The sequence below is a fragment of the Myotis lucifugus genome, unplaced genomic scaffold (assembly GCF_000147115.1).
Source record: "Myotis lucifugus unplaced genomic scaffold, Myoluc2.0 scaffold_69, whole genome shotgun sequence".
In the NCBI taxonomy this organism is placed as follows: domain Eukaryota; kingdom Metazoa; phylum Chordata; class Mammalia; order Chiroptera; family Vespertilionidae; genus Myotis; species Myotis lucifugus.
In genome coordinates, this window is record NW_005871117.1 from 3,600,637 (window position 1) to 3,616,283 (window position 15,647).

Below are 15,647 nucleotides of genomic sequence, written 5' to 3' on the forward strand. Positions count from 1 at the left end.
GGCACATCCCCAGTGGGGGGTGTGCAGGAGGCAGCTGATTGATGTTTCTCTCTCATCAATGTTTCTAACTCTCTATCCCTCTCCCTTCCTCTCTGTAAAAAATCAATAAAGATACTTTAAAAAATGTGATCAGCTAATATAAAAACAAATGTTTAACTATGTGGACCAAATCAAATACAGTACCTTTGGGTCACTAGTTTGTGAAGTTCTGATATCCTGGGAATACCTTGCAGGGGTTATGCACAAAGTAGGTAGTCACTAAATATTTACAGATGATGGCAAAAAACTTTGTATTGTAGGCAGACTTCAACACCCTTACTGCATCCAAAGGCAAGGGCACTAAATGGTGTAAAGGAATTCAAATGCAGGATAAGACAAAGGTTTTTGTCCTGTTCCTGAGGCAAATCAGAGAGCAAAGAACTTCCAGAGGGGAGGATACAGGATTCAAGTATGGAGGGAGTAGCTAATCCATAACAAAAGCCAAGTTCTCTTCAGAGGAGTTTATTTCAAGATAAAGCATAACTTCCACCCAGACATTAATTCCAAAGGGTGAAAAAAGTGTTTCGCCACCTTTTACCCTTCAAATAGAGCATGGCAGTGCAAATGTCTCTAAAATGCCTCTGTATATTCTCAGAAGCGACAGTCCAGTCATTGAAAATGCTTCTCCATTTTCAGCTGAGATGTGATTTGTTAGGAAACCTCTGTAACAACATATTCACTTTCTGGGGAGGTAAATTCCCATACTCTCCCTGGATTGATCTCATCTTTCGGGCTGCCTGAAAACACAAAACAAAAACAAAAATGACAGCTCTCAAGTCTGTTCTGACCTCGGACAATGGTTCTCACAAAGCCCCAAAACACATGAAGCTATTAACCACCCCGGAGAGATGTGTCATCTTCTCAGTCCCCTTTCAACAAAAGGGACACGGGACCGACACATGACGGCAGGGTCTGAAGCTACCGTGCCAGCTAGCAGCTAAGCCTGGGCTGGAAACCAAGCCATCTGCCCACCATCTTTCGTTCTATTTCAGAGAATGTCTATTTGAGCAGCAATTTAAATTTTGCATATTGGTTTCCCATTCATTCCTTCATTGGACACTCACAAAAATCTGTGAGTACTAACATTTAACTTCTTTTTACATCTGGTAAAGCTCAAGATCACAATGCCTTCCAAACCTGACCTTCCCCACTTTGGCGCGGGTGAAATTTCTCCCAAACCTTTCCTCGCCTTTTAGAATGAGAGGGGCTTTCTTACCACCTAGCAAGAGGCAGTTGTACCCCCCGCTCTCCCCCCACCCCCACCCCATTATCCTCTAGAGAGGGCACTCCAGGAGCCTTCTGTCACCTCCGCCTTCGAAGCACAATCGAAGAAGTCCTGGATCTCCTTTCTACACGCTTCGTCGCGGAACTCATTCTGCTTCCAGCAAGCCATCATCACCGACATCTCTGTGATACAGGTCGCCTCTGCAGGGTCACAGCGGAGAGGGAGCGGGGAGACTCAGTCCTAAGGAGACCCTTACCTCCCAGCCCTCCCATCCAGCCGCCCCCCGCACCCCTCGGCCTCCGCTCTGGAGCCTCCGTGGCTGCGGTCGCTCACCGCCCCTGTCCCGGCGCCGCTCCCCGATCTGGTTAGCTAGGATGAGGGGCTTGCTGGGCTTCAGGACGGGCTTCCGCGGGTTTCCCAGCCGGGCTAGGCGTCCCCGCAGGCTGGGAGTCGCCATTGTGCGCCCGGCTCCCGGCAGGCTCTGCGGCGCCGTGCGTGACCCTCCGTGACCCTGCGTGACCCCTACGCGGTCGACGAGCTCGGCGCTCGGCGAGCGGCAAGCTGGGGGGCCTGTTTGGGTGCCTCTGTGTGTTTTCTCGGCCGGGTCGCCGGGCCAGGGTGCAGGTCAGGGGGTCTTTGGGCGCCGATGCTAACCGGGGTCACGCCTTCCCAGTTCCTGGCAGCGCTGGGCCAGGACCCCAGGGAAGGGCCCGTCAATGAGCTCATTGACCGCGCCAACCGGCTGCATTCGCGATGGACACAGGCGGGGCCGGAGGAGGGAAGCATACCGGAACACGAGGCTTGGAGATGGTCATTTGGGAAAGGTTTTTGCTGTTTTATAAGCCTTCGATAACTCTTGGTTTTTGACTGTCTTTAGAACCACCTCCAAAGCCGCACAGAGAAATTCGGCTCATTTATTTACAAACAGGTGCTCTACTTAGATATCATTTGCTCATTTGTAATCTCATTGGGTGGGGTGACGTTTAAGCACTTTGGCATTCACGACCTTCTGTAATCCTCTTGCCGACCTTGTGAAGATACTTGGTAGTATCATTCCTGTTTTTTTAAAAAATATGTATTGATTTCAGACAGGAAGGGAGAGGGATAGGAACATCAATGATGAGAATCATTGATTGGCTGCCTCCCGCACGCCCCCCATTGGGGATGGAGCCGCAACCCGGGCCTGTGCCCTTGACTGGAATGGAACCTGGACCCTCCAGTCTGAACCACCGTGTATCAGTCCTGTTTATAGACTCGGCCCTTCGGTTGTGATGTCTAGCTTCATCAAACTTGGTTCTAAGGGACGTAATTGTTTACAAAACATTCCAAAGATGTGCCATGGATTCTCAAGAAATTTACGAATTAGCCCCCCAAAATGTTTCTGGTAATGGAAGCATAATTTGAACAATCTTGTAGTTCACAAGGTGACTACAGGGTGTCCCCAAAATATATACACATTTTAATAGTTGATAGCTCAATTTTGAAAATGAAATGTGATAGATCCTCCCTTCCCCCAACTGGTGGGCGGAGTATGACGTAACCTGCAGCCCAGAAATACCTGAGTGACTAACCAGGTACCTTATATGGAGGATACATTGGACCACCAATCCACACCTGCCAAATACCCTAAGCCCTTGTCCTATATGGACAATGCAGTAAGCCACCAATCAGTGTGCGCCGAGTACACTAAGCCCCCCACCCCTTCCCATCCGCCCCTCAAAAGGCGTGCCCACCCCTGCACGTGCTGCTGTCCTCCCTTTGCAAGACAGCCTGGCAGGTGCTTCTCCTCTAATAAAGCCTGTAGTCCTGGTTTTAGGCCTCCGTCTGATCTTTCAAAATGTATTTTAATAAACATTGCCTTTATAATTATTCAAAGTGTGTGTAAATTTGGCTGTGTAAATTTAGTGGCTACAATAGTTTATCACAGATGTTTGTAATCTTTCCATTTATCTCTGCATGAATGGTTCTTTTTCCTGGTGAGTCTCAGTTCAGGTCAGAGAGGCCTTCCTTGACTTCTCACACCCCATCACCACAACCTGTTTTATTTTCTTCATAGCTCCTATCACAGTCTGAACTATTTTGTTCATTTATTGCTTGTTTACCCCCTTACTACCAACACCCATTTGAAATGTAAGCACCATGAGAGAAGGGTCCTTGTCTACTTTGTTCATTGCTGAATCCTCAGTGCCTAGTGTCAATAAATACCTGTTAAATGAATAAATGTTTGAAATATCCAACTTTATCTTGCTCACCACAGAAATATAACCAAGCAGAAGACACTGTTTAAAAATAAGCCATTTATTATACAAAAGGAAACCTGAGGTAACAGAAAATAGCAATACTTGTAGTAATAAAAGTATCAGCCCCATGCTTCACCCCCTCCAGCAGCATAAATAAAACTGATTCCTATTAGAAACGTCTACCGCTAATAACCCTAGCCTGCTGCTGTATATAGAGCAGGCTGTGCCCCAAACCAGAGAAAATTCACACTGCTTGCTTTCTCCATAGGGAAAGTGAAGCCTTTAGTTGATAAGTGCCGTGTGGCTATTTCTGGTTCTGCTTTCCCTTATGGAAATGTAGCACCTGGTTTACTCTGCTCTTTTGTGAATGTTTTTTATGGCAATAGGAATAAAGGAAAAAAGTCTGGAAGTACTGACCACAAAGCAGGCATGAGTCTCCAGCCACAATAATTCATACACAACTAGCCCACTTTGTACATAAAAGTGCTAAAGGAGTGCCAATGTGAACTGTTGTGAATAGACAGGAAAGGTAAGGATGATTCTACATCTCCTGTAACTACGATCACTTACTCTTTTTACTGCCCATAATGAAATTTAAGTCCTAATTTTAGTTTGTACTTGGGTACTAGTATTTCGTTTTGTTTTTCATGTACAGTAAGTGCCAACTAGTTGGAACAATTATTATTTTTGAATTTTAATGAAGTACCAGACAAGAAAGGCAGTTAATTTCTACCTAGTGGTCTGATGTGGTCCTTGGAGCCACGCTACAGCGTGCATTGCTTTTATTGAACAAGGCTCTCAGTATTGTCTGACCATGTGCCTAGCAAAAAGCCATTGATTCAATTATGGGCTGCAGAAAGATATGGTTACATAGTCGTTTTATAGCACTCAATTTCTAAACTATGGGGAGAGATTAGGAAAATAACAATGATTATTTAACAGCAGGAAAATCAAAATTTTATGTGTGCACAGAGGATTCACATAAGCATGAAAGCCAATGATTTATTTTTAAAGAGACATCTAATTGGGTGAAGCCAATTCTATGGAGCTTGGATATGAACAATAAATATGTACTAAGTAGGTTATAGGTTTCATATACAGTTGTCTAGGGAAAAACCCTAGATCACTTTTCTGAATAGTGGCCCATTGTGGAAAAACAATAATATATACTGTAATTTCTTTAATGTCATCAGTTATGCTGGGCATCAAAAGATACTTTTTTATTGGCCATATATAATAAAATATACTGGATAATTCTAGAAGATTAAACTTTTTTTAAACGTATGTATTAATGAGAGAGAAATTTGTTATTCCACCTTTTTTTGGTCTCATTAGAGTTGTTTTTATTTTGTTTCTTTTTACCCCCTCCAACCTGCCCCTATAAGTCAGCATTTGTATTTGAACAAATTGCAAGCTTAGAAATCAGTCCTGAATTTGACTTCAGTTGTGGATCCCTACTGTATCAAATTTTAACATAAGTATCTTTAAAAATTTCTTTACAATTTATTGATTTTGGAGAGAAAGGGAGAGGGAGAGAGAGGAAGGAAAGAGAGAAACATTGATTTGTTGTTCCATTTATTTATGCATTCACTGACTGATTCTTATATGTGCCCTGACCAGGGATTGAACCCACACCTTGGTGTATTGGGACGATGCTCTAATCAACTGAGCTACCCAGCCAGGGCTGACATGAGTATACTTGAAGATCTAGCTTTACCTCTTTTTCTTTTCTGCAAAAGAGCAAAAAGGTTAAGCAAACTTTCCAAGCTATTACGAAGGGTATTTTTTTTTATTAAAGAATAGAATGAAAAAGAAGCACTCTGACAGTGAAATCCAGCCTAAATAATAGCTTTCCTTAGCCACATCCTTAGATGTTACAATATTAAGTGTAGGACCTTCGTTGTTGAGGCATCTACATATATTTGTATTATTAACTCTGGTAGTAAAAAAATTTATACATACATTCATACTAATTTACCACCAGATATATTGATAAGCTATGGAACTTCTCTGATGATAATTCATTAATACAACTTTACAACCAGGGTAGCTCTAAGGGCCAAGATATTCTTCCCTGTTTCTCTGCTCCAGAAAAAGCTAATGACCTCTCTGCCCATTAAGCTATCTATTCAAATCATAGCAATAGAAAGGTTTGGCTGTATCCCCAACTGGACTCACAGCTTTTTTGTTGTTGTTATTTTGTTTTGTTAATCCTCTCGCAAGGATATTTTTCCACTGATTTTTAGAGAGAGTAGAAGGGAGGGGGAGAGACAGAGTCAGAGAGAAACATCGATGTGAGAGAGAAACATGGATTGGTTGCCTCCTGCACATGCCCGACCTGGGCCAGGGATCAAGCCTACAACCAAAGTACCTGCCCTTGACCAGAATCGAACCTGGGACCCTTCAGTCTGTGGGCTGATGCTCTATCCACTGAGCCAAACTAGCTAGAGCTTGACTAACAGCTTTTTAAAATATATATATATGGGTTTTTTTTTATTGATTTTTTACAGAAAGGAAGGGAGAGGGATAGAGAGTTAGAAACATCGATCAGCTGCCTCCTGCACACCCCCAACTGGGGACGTGCCCACAACCAGAATCGAACCTGGGACCCCTCAGTCGGCAGGTCGACGCTCCATCCACTGAGCCAAACCGGTTAGGGCTTGACTAACAGCTTTTTATTTAGCCAGCCACTTGTGGTGACTTACATCTCTTGCCTCACCTCTCATCTCCTTGGACTTGGGTGGGCTCCAACAAAATGTGGTCTCAGAAATACTATAAAGTTGTATAAAAGAATATCAGCAATAGAATGAGTGAAGCTAGAATATTCATCCCACTTAAAATGAAAAGTGCTACAGAATATAAGCTATACTGCTGGACTGTTTTTTCCACAATTTTCATGACTGGGGGGAAATGGGACTTTTGTAATATATAAAAATAAAATAGAGGAAAGACTTTATTAGACAGAAAAGAACAAATACATATAAAATTCTTCACTTTGATTCACATTGGCCTATTTTAACATTTCAAAATTTTATATATACTAGAGGCCTAGTGCATGACATTTGTGCACTGGGGAGGGAGGGGGTCCCCTCAGCCTGGACTGTGATTCACAGTCTGGGAGCCCTCGAGGGATGTCCAACTGATGTCTTAGGCTCGCTCCCCAAAACCGTAGTCTGACATCCTTAGCACTGCATCAGCCCAGTTTGTGGCTGAGCAGCACTCCCCCTGTGGATAGCTCATGCATTGAGCGTCTGCCCCCTGGTGGCCAGTGTGCATCATAGCAACCGGTCGTTCTGTCATTGGGCCAATTTGCATATTACCCCTTTATTATATAGGATTTATTTACTTATTTACTTATTTATAGTTAAAACTGTTAAATCTATAGCCAATTTAATGCAGAGAAGAATGAATGTGGGAATGGTGGCAAGGCTGCTATATCTTCATCAGAAATTGTGGAAAACTAGGAAAGGAAAAAAATTTTAAAATAAAAAGACTAACATGAAATTCAAGGTAAATGATAAAAAAAAATACAACTCCAGAGAACTAGAATACAACCCACCAGGAGTTTTGCTTCACCACCAACATAACAGTTCATAAAGCAGAATATCTGGAAAAGAGGTTAGAAAAGGTACTAAATAATAAGGGGTTTGAGGAATAGCACATGAGAAATCTTACCTCATTTGTAGCCAAGTACTAAGGTGTTGTTCCAATCATAATTGAGAGGATGAAATGGCTAGAGAAATAAGCAGTTCTTTAAAAATTCTGTTGGATCTGCACCTTGAATCAAATGGGTGTTTCAGGCTTCTGTTTTCCACTAAACTAAGAACTGGATGCCTTCATCTCTCCTTGAGGGGAAGCCCTATTACCACAGTCTGAGACCCTGGCTATACATCATTAGGATAAAATATCAGTAGGTACAACTAGAATCCCTTAAATTCAGGATAAGACAATGTTCATTAAGGGTTTGTGCAGCATGTCCTGTGGTAGAATGACTTCCATCTCCTTAGACCTACCAAGTTCAAAGCTCTCGCAGGGTAATTAGAGATTTTGGTTCCTTTTCAGGAAGATCTCATGTAGGTAATCCCAAAATTTCCTCTCTTGTGTCTCATTGTTGTGGATCATGGCAGTGAGAGCTTCCCCCTGGTCCAGACCTTGCCAATAGTCTTGCAGCCACATCTCCTTCCAGCTGAAATATCAAAATGAGGGTTGGATTATGGAACCTCAGCACAGCTATGGAGTCAACAAAACCTTAAGCAGATACAGTGGTCTCTGTCTAGCACAGGGCTCTGCTCCAAAGGGAAGGAATGTGAAGTAAATCCAGTACTAGTTCAGGTGACAGGTGGTAAGCCACAAACATGATTATATCACACAGCCCAATCAATGAGCCAAACTTCCTAACTTTCCTGCTCCTGGTTCCCAACGTGGAGGGAGTTCAAAAAGGCAAGCAAGGCAGGGGCCAGATTAGGAAAGCAGTTGTTATTTATTTAGATGGTTACCTTTCACGTTGCACCTTTATCTCAATAATCAAAATGAAGGTGCAGCAGCATTCAGGACCCAGATTAAGAGATATCCTGAATTTATTAAGTGTTTACATTGTTTTAAACTTTTCCTCTGGTAAATCATATCATGTTCAGCATAAACTAGATTCAAATTACTTGATGGAGGACATCATTTCCAGGACCAAACTGTGCCAGTGGCACATATAAACAACCCTCTGCTGCCATCCACTGTCAAAGTCGGTCTCTGCAGGCCAATCCAGCAACCTCTCTTTCTCAAGTTCAATCATCTTTTACTGCTTCTCTCCCAACAGGCGTGGTTTGCTGCAAGAGGATTCAATATTTTCCCACTCCACCTCCCATGCTGACCTTGTTCCCCAATGCTAACACATTCTACCATCTGCCGCAGTAGCCTCCTTACTTCCCTTCTAATCCACACTGCCCACCATTGACAATTATTATCTTTTTAAAGAATTCCCTCTAAAAAAAAGAAGAAAAAAAAAAGAATTCCCTCTATTCTGTCTAGGGTGAATATAAAATTCTGTCTAGGGTGAATCATCCAAATCAGGATACCTTTAAGAGTGCAAGGAGGTGTTATTAATAATTACACCTGGTTAACAGGTGTGAACTCGGGCTATTACAAACTTCCCTCAAAATACTCATCTTTGTATTCCTCATCCCCGCCCACACCATAGATACAAAAGGTGCTCCATAAATAGCTGAACTGATTTTCAGGACCGTCCAATTTCTGAGCCTGGTATTCAGGCTACGTGTATCCTGGCCCCCCTTTATCTGTCCAACTCTGTCTCTCCCTCATCACTTCTCTGAACAGGTCCTCTGCTCGGGTTGAAACCTTTTTTGAGTTACTATTGCAAACGCTGTCCCCATCAGCTGATTTTCATATGTTGTTGCCTTGGATTATAGTTTACATCTTTACTGAGCTTTCTGTTTGTCTTATATCCCCAGCTAGACCCTTGACACCTTAAATGCAGAGTGAGCCCCTCAGCACCTCGTGCTAATTCATTGTCCACAGTAAGCAAGTAAGTAAATAATCCGACTTGATGGCTGGAGGGGACCCAGATACCTTACCTGTCACTCTCAGGAATCTCGTCCACACTGCCAAAGCCCGGTGCTGGCACTGGGCAGTCCATGTGTGTGGGCTGGGCAATGTGAGGTTCAGGGACAGGGGTGTCTCCGGGGGCGGCTTCGTGGGCTTTCTCGGCCTCCAGCCTCGCCAGCTCATGATCACAAACGAAACACTCGAAGCCATTGAGATAGTTGGGCAATAAAGGGTCATTCACTCCCCACTCCCGATGCTTCAGACTGTCCAGGAGGAACTGGTTGGTGATGCCCCCGGGTTGTTTGTATGCCAGGTATTTCATATATTCTTCATCGTTCTTGTCCAGGAAGTCAATAAACTCTGCCAGCTTCTGCGGTGACTCAAAGTCATCGATGAGGATGATGGAGTGATTGTTGGGCATCCAGTCCCTCACCGAGGGGGAGCCGCGATACACAGGCACCGCACCGAGGTGCATGGGGCGCCACAGCTTTTCTGTCATGTAGTCGTCGCAGATAGCATTCTCGAGAGCCAGATGGAACTTATAGCGGGACAAGAAGGCCAGCAGCTCTGGGTCCTCGGTGGTGGCCGTGGCTGTGTCCTGTAACCGTGGAGTGGGCAGCTCCCGATTCTGCAGGCATTTCCCGTACGAGTCCACCTGCGCGGGCAGAGTACAGGTCAAGAGGGTACGGCAGGTCGGCAGGTCGGCCTGGACAGGGGTTCTGGCCTGGCCCGGCGCCTCCCCCGCCCCGGCCCCGCCCCCGCCCGCCCCCACCCGCACCCACCGGGATGTAGCGCATGAGCTCGCGCACGTAGCGGTCCCGGTCCGCGGGCACGTCACAGTGCGACTGCAGATACAGCAGCGGCGCGTAGCCGCGGCGGCGCCACTCCGCACGCTCCGGGAGCGGAGGCGCCGCGCGGCGCAGGTAGGCGGCCCCGGGCAGCCACTGCAGCGGCAGCGGGTAGTCCGAGTGGCGGCTGAAGGTGGCGGTCAGGTTAAAGAGGCGGATGCCCGGACCGTGGCTCAGCAGGAAGTTGTTGAGGGGCGACTCCTCGTGCAGCAGCGCCCAGCTCTGGTGCGCCAGACGGGGCAGCGGCGCCTCCGACGCGCGGAAGTCGGTGCCGTAGAAGAGCAGCGCGCGCGTGCGCGAGTCCCCCCGCACCCGGCGGTCCCGGGACGCCACGCACGCGCCGCGCGCGCACTCGATGCGCTCCGAGTCGCCGGGGAAGTGGGGGAACAGCCCCGGGCTCCACCACAGCAGCACCGGCAGGTCCCCTGCGTCCTTTCTCCCGGGCCACCGGGTCTCCGGACGGCGCGCCACCCCCACTGCGCCCAGCGCCGAGGGCGTCCGGAAAACCGCTCCATCCCACGGCTCCGCCCACTCCGCCTCCCCACCGGGCTCCCTTTCTGTCCCGGGCCCCGGGCCGCTGGCCGCACCGACAGTAAGCACAGCCAGGGCGGCAAGCACAGCCCGGGTGCGGCCGGCCGCCATGTCCACTCTGGCAGCCAGCCCCCCTCACACAGCACCGGACCCCGCCCCGCGGCGAGTCGTACCGGGAACTGGGCCCTACGCGGCGGGGGCCCGTGGCGCATGCGCAGCTCCTCCCAGCCGTCCACTTAGCAGGAAGGACTGGAGGGCAAGTGATACGTCGCCGGTAAAAATGAGGCTGCTGGTTACATCTTAATTTACTTTATTTCTTTACAAATTAAAGATGCATTGAAAAATAAACCAATGAAGAGAAATGAGAAGTCCAGAGCAGGGGCATCCCAGGCTGGGAGTAGGGAAGCCTGGCCAGCATCAAGCCTAGCCCTTGTCCTGCTCCAGCCAGTTCGGGTTGGAAGATAACTGTCAGCCGCTTTATCAATACCAGAGCCCGAGTGGTGTCCCGGGAGGAGAGTACAGAGCTCTGGCCACCTCTGCCTCGCTCCCCAACAATCCCCAGCTTGGAGAAGCAGTGTTTCCAGTGGGAGCTCAGAGTGGGATGTGGGCTGGCTCTGTGAGGTATTGCAAGTTGATGACCAGGCTTCCTACAGAACCATCCAGTACTGGGGCCTCTCCAGCTGGAAAGTAGGCTGGCACCTCCCCCAGGTGTTAATATACTTTGCAACTCAGTTCCCAGGCTCATTCACCTCTGTCTGCGTGCCTCTGTCCACGGAGTGATCACCAATCATTGCAGGAGAGAACAAAAGCATGGAAGCAGAGAAAGCTAATCAACCATCCTCAGTAATTTTGACTTGGCTGCTGACTTCCAGGCCCATGAAGGACCAACCACTTTTCTCTCCACCACCTAAGGTCTAAACCCTAGCTCTTGTGCATCTGTATGTTTTATCCCTAATATAGGAAGTTGTTGATGGCACTGAGCTGAATTAGCGCCCCCCTCCCCATAGTAACCCTGGGATCCCCACTCCTTCCTGCCTGTTCCCTCTTCTTGGAGGTTGGTCCAAAGGGACATGGTATCACCAGGGTCTGGGTACCTCCAAATCCCCCAACCGAATCATATACAGTGAACTGAGAAACTACATTCATTACAACCGGATTAGCAGGAAAAGAAGGGCAAAGTGAGGGGTAGGGGCACCTTCTATCAGCAGGACATGACAGAGTGGGGGAATACTTGAGCCCAGAAAGAAGTTGTCTCCTTATACCTCTCCCTCCCCCCAAAGAGACTGAGGTCAGCTTACATGACTTATAAGATATGGAACTGTCCTGATTTCCCTGCTGCCTTGGGGTACTTTCTGGAAGCTGGCCTGGGACCTTATGCCTTTACCCACTTGCTCTAGCTCAGTAGCTGCCGAATCTCCTTGTGCATATGACAGAGAAAGTCCACATAGGATGCTCCTCCACTCAGGCTCTTGTCTTCCACCAGGAAGTGCTTGAACAGCATCTCCAGCTTGTCCTCCTGCTTCACCACGATAAGCTATGGCCAGAACACAGCGTCATGAGGCAGAGCCAATGAGAATTAAACATGCCCTGAAACCCCATTATCTAGTCATTCGCTCCCTACCCCCCTTCAAGGTGAGAACTTGACCAGGTAAAAAATCCAAGGTTCAGATCAGTGTTACCTTCATGTACCGCGATCTCTGTGCCCTTAAGCTATCAATGAGGCCTCGAACCTTCTTGGACAGCGGATTATCCAGAACTGGCAGAATACCCTGGAACACAAAATTCATTAATCCTTATGGTAAGGTACTCTGAGTCCAGTCAATATGGGGCAGCACAGATTTATGCATCATCTGAAACGAGGAAGCCTGGGAAGAATGACAGCACCTTCCCTGCCCTCCAAGTGTTCCCTGCTATTTAACGGGACTAGTACAAAAACTTTATTGGTTCCTACCACAAAGTACATTTCCACACCCATATTGTCCTTGATGCCCTGCCCTTACCAAGCCACTGGTGATCTGACTGAAGGAGGAGACGCTGAAGAGGCTCTGGACAACACCCTGTTGGACACCTGCTCCCACCCAGATGAAAAGGTTGAGCCCATTCTCCAGCAAATATATATCCCCATTGCTTAGACGCTCTTCAGATGCTCGGATTGCTGGTGGTTCAGTGGTACTCTCAATGGGAGACTTTGTCTAGACAAAAGGAAAGGGGGGAAATGTTACTGAGAAGGTGAGACACGTTTACTGCCCCCCCCAAAAAAAAATTTCAGAAAGCTAAGTCCCTCAGTAATTCTGTGAAAATTAAATCACATAACATAGGTAAAAACAAATAAATTAATGTCAGACACAGATATTAATCTTTCCCAGCCTCCTTCTATGATGCCCCTTTCTCAGTGCAGTGTCTCACTCTCCAGCCCTCAGTCGCACCAAAGGTAGGAGCCGAGGATAGAAGAAGACATTGGTCTCAGCCACGTCCATGGAGGTAACCAGCTGTCGGACATAGGCACGGTCATCAGTAGTGACTTCAGCTCCAGGCTGTAGGACATCACTCTTCAACACACAGTTCAGGTAAACTGGGAGTAGCTTCATGCACTCAGGGAGGATCAGCTGAAGGCGGTTATCAAGATAAAGTCAATAATCATGAGAAATCCCTCCCAAATGCAAACATTTGTCCCAATAACTCCTCCACCAACATGCTTGCCCACCTGTCCTGCAGAGGAGGGGCTGGCACAGTTCTTTCTGTAACAGGCCAGGATCTGAGCACACTGGGTGATAAGAGTGTCACGAACAGTCTTCACAGGGCTGTTTAGGACCCCCCGGTATGCTGGATGGGAAATAGAAATAGCACAGTCACTAGTCAGCCACTCCATCACATGTGCCTTCCCACATCTACCTGGGTTAACCATCACCTTTTTCAGCCCAAATCCCACCCTGCCCTGTCGCTATCCTCACCAAACTTGGCCATGTAGTTAATGAGCGTGTCAGTCTCACAGTTTCGATACAGATCAGCTAGCTGGGTGCAGCAGTTCAGGGCCAGGTTGTGTATGCGAAGTCGTCGCTGCCCTGCACAGCTGGTGTAGAGCAGGGCACACTAGGGGAAGAAAGAAAAAGGGAGCTTACACCCTTCCCTCACCAATCCCTCTGAAAAACTGCCCCTCTGCTATATTATTAAACTAGAGGAAAGACATGAGCCATCCCTTCCCCAGCCTCTTCTAGTCCTCTCTACCCAACCCTCACCCTCTTCCCTGCAGCCTTTTTATATCCAGTGAAAGGACACCTGAGACTTCCTCCCCAGCCCCTGCCTCCCGCCTGCTGCCTGCCACCTGCAGGAGGGCTCCACTCTCTTCATTGAGCCGATCATCATGCTTGAATTCCACAGTCACCGTCTTTTCCCCATCCAGTCCAGCCAGCTCCACATCTGTTGTGTTGCTCATGTAGAAAGCCCCAAAGAAATCTACAGCACGGATACCTGAGGCCACATGGACAGGGTCAGGGCTAAAGGTATGACAGGTGCCACTTGCCTCCCTCCTAGATTTAGCCCCCCCACCTGCTCTTCTCAACCAGGACTGACCAGTGCTCGTCCGGACTCGCATCACAGCATCAAAGCCAACGACCTTCTCTACATCCCGACGCAGATCACTCATGAACCGCTCCTGGTCATTCTCCACCTGCAGCCCCACAGGCCCAAAGTCACATCACATAACATCCTGCAAACAATCTCCCTGCATCCCCTCCACTCTGCAAGCTGCTGACCCAAAATAACAATAACAGAGAAGAGGATGATATGGAGGTGATGATGATAATGACACCTTTTAAGCACATTATATGCCAGGTACCACATCAAAAGCTTTATATATAATTACTTAATCCTGATGACAAATCCTAATTAATAAATATTAAAATCCTACCTTACATATGAAGAAACAGAGAGACAAGTAATTTCCCCGAGGTCATAGCTAGTAAGTGGTAGGGCCAGAATATCAATCCAGGACTGACTCTAAGCCCCACACTCCCAAGCACTACACTTATGGCTCTCTTCTTCTTCTTTTTTTAAAAAATATATTTTTATTGATTTCAGAGAGGAAAGGAGAGGGAAAGAGAGAGACAGGAACATCAATGATGAGAGAGAATCATTGATTGGCTGCCTCCTGCACCCCCTACTGGGGATCGAGCCCGCAACCTGGGCATGTGCCCTTGACCGGAATCGAACCTGGGACCCTTCAGTCCGCAGGCCAACGCTCTATCCACTGAGCCACACCAGCTAGGGCTCATGGCTCTCTTCTTCACACTATGCAGTCTTCTCCTCTAATACTATTCCTATTAATGAGTCAGTAGCTAAGGACATGTAGGCAGACACTCCCAGTCCTGTTCCACGTGCCACCCAGAGTCCCATGCCATACCTGAAAGCAAGTATATTTGTAGACAGAGCCACCAGTGAGCTGGGGTACAACAGAGAGCGTCGCCACATCAACATACTGGTTAGGGAAGAGGAAGAGGTCTACACAGCAACCTTGGGCCACACACTCTTTGGCCAGGGCCTGGTAAGCGCCTGTCTGAGGCTGGAACAGAGTCTGGGGAGGAATAGAAGAAAATGTTCAAATATCTCAGCTCCAAATATCTCATATATGTAATATGGAATATTCAAATGTAAATTCAGTCTACTCATAGGAGTTTGTAATGGTAGAGGAATGTTCTCTTTTTTTTTAAATATTTTATTGATTTTTTTAAAAAAATATATTTTATTGATTTTTTTACAGAGAGGAAGGGAGAGGGATAGAGAGTTAGAACATCAATGAGAAAGAAACATCGATCAGCTGCCTCCTGCACATCCCCCACTGGGGACGTGCCCGCAACCAAGGCACGTGCCCTTGACCGGAATCGAACCTGGGACCCTTGAGTCCGCAGGCTGACGCTCTATCCACTGAGCCAAACCGGTCAGGGCAATATTTTATTGATTTTTTACAGAGAGGAAGGGAGAGAGATAGAAAGTTAGAAACATCGATGAGAGAGAAACATTGATCAGCTGCCTCCTGCACCCCCTACTGAGGATGTGCCCGCAACCAAGGTACATGCCCTTGACCGGAGTCGAACCTGGGACCCTTCAGTCCGCAGGCTGACGCTCTATCCACCGAACCAAACCGGCTAGGGCGAATGTTCTCTTTAAAAAAAAAAAAAAAAAGAATCTACCCAGGGCTTGGGGATGAGATGG

The 15,647-nt window shown here is 47.2% G+C and overlaps 3 protein-coding genes across 9 annotated transcripts in view; all 3 read right to left on the reverse strand.

The window, feature by feature from the left end:
• Positions 1-485: 485 nt before the first annotated feature.
• Positions 486-1,757, reverse strand: CHCHD1 (coiled-coil-helix-coiled-coil-helix domain containing 1). The gene is made up of 3 exons (XM_006090246.3): positions 1,598-1,757; positions 1,346-1,464; positions 486-776 (listed from the first exon to the last, which is right to left on the reverse strand). Exons 1-3 carry the CDS (start codon positions 1,719-1,721, stop codon positions 672-674), a joined length of 348 nt encoding a protein of 115 aa, XP_006090308.1. The 5' UTR covers positions 1,722-1,757; the 3' UTR covers positions 486-671.
• A 5,499-nt stretch (positions 1,758-7,256) lies between these two features.
• FUT11 (fucosyltransferase 11) lies at positions 7,257-10,631 on the reverse strand. Its single transcript, XM_006090247.3, has 3 exons — positions 9,843-10,631; positions 9,090-9,715; positions 7,257-7,690 (listed from the first exon to the last, which is right to left on the reverse strand). The coding sequence occupies exons 1-3, from the start codon at positions 10,548-10,550 to the stop codon at positions 7,543-7,545; spliced, it is 1,482 nt and encodes a 493-aa protein (XP_006090309.1). The 5' UTR covers positions 10,551-10,631; the 3' UTR covers positions 7,257-7,542.
• Positions 10,632-10,732: 101 nt separating this feature from the next.
• The window catches only part of SEC24C (SEC24 homolog C, COPII coat complex component), a 28,214-nt gene continuing 23,299 nt past the window's right edge, over positions 10,733-15,647 (reverse strand). For 6 of the 7 annotated variants that reach the window (XM_023755090.1, XM_006090248.3, XM_014457109.2 and 3 more), the window contains 9 exons: positions 14,839-15,009; positions 14,010-14,106; positions 13,762-13,907; positions 13,391-13,529; positions 13,144-13,262; positions 12,866-13,045; positions 12,440-12,631; positions 12,119-12,208; positions 10,733-11,973 (listed from right to left, as the gene is read on the reverse strand). In XM_023755090.1, the coding sequence (XP_023610858.1) occupies positions 11,833-11,973; positions 12,119-12,208; positions 12,440-12,631; positions 12,866-13,045; positions 13,144-13,262; positions 13,391-13,529; positions 13,762-13,907; positions 14,010-14,106; positions 14,839-15,009 (1,275 nt within the window). In that variant the 3' untranslated portion in view covers positions 10,733-11,832. Of the gene's footprint in view, positions 11,974-12,118; positions 12,209-12,439; positions 12,632-12,845; positions 13,046-13,143; positions 13,263-13,390; positions 13,530-13,761; positions 13,908-14,009; positions 14,107-14,838; positions 15,010-15,647 lie in introns of all 7 variants that reach the window. The other variant, XR_002829661.1, reaches the window with a different exon arrangement.

Excerpts from the sequence above, each read along its gene's own strand:
- FUT11 (XM_006090247.3), bottom strand. The coding sequence starts at position 10,550 with ATGGCGGCCGGCCGCACCCGGGCTGTGCTTGCCGCCCTGGCTGTGCTT. Across the intron at positions 9,716-9,842 it reads AGCTCATGCGCTACATCCCG|GTGGACTCGTACGGGAAATG; the intron begins GTGGGTGCGGGT and ends CTGCCCGCGCAG. Across the intron at positions 7,691-9,089 it reads GAGATTCCTGAGAGTGACAG|CTGGAAGGAGATGTGGCTGC; the intron begins GTAAGGTATCTG and ends TTGATATTTCAG.
- CHCHD1 (XM_006090246.3), bottom strand. The coding sequence starts at position 1,721 with ATGGCGACTCCCAGCCTGCGGGGACGCCTAGCCCGGCTGGGAAACCCG. Across the intron at positions 1,465-1,597 it reads GCGGCGCCGGGACAGGGGCG|AGGCGACCTGTATCACAGAG; the intron begins GTGAGCGACCGC and ends GTGACCCTGCAG. Across the intron at positions 777-1,345 it reads ATTGTGCTTCGAAGGCGGAG|GCAGCCCGAAAGATGAGATC; the intron begins GTGACAGAAGGC and ends TTGTGTTTTCAG.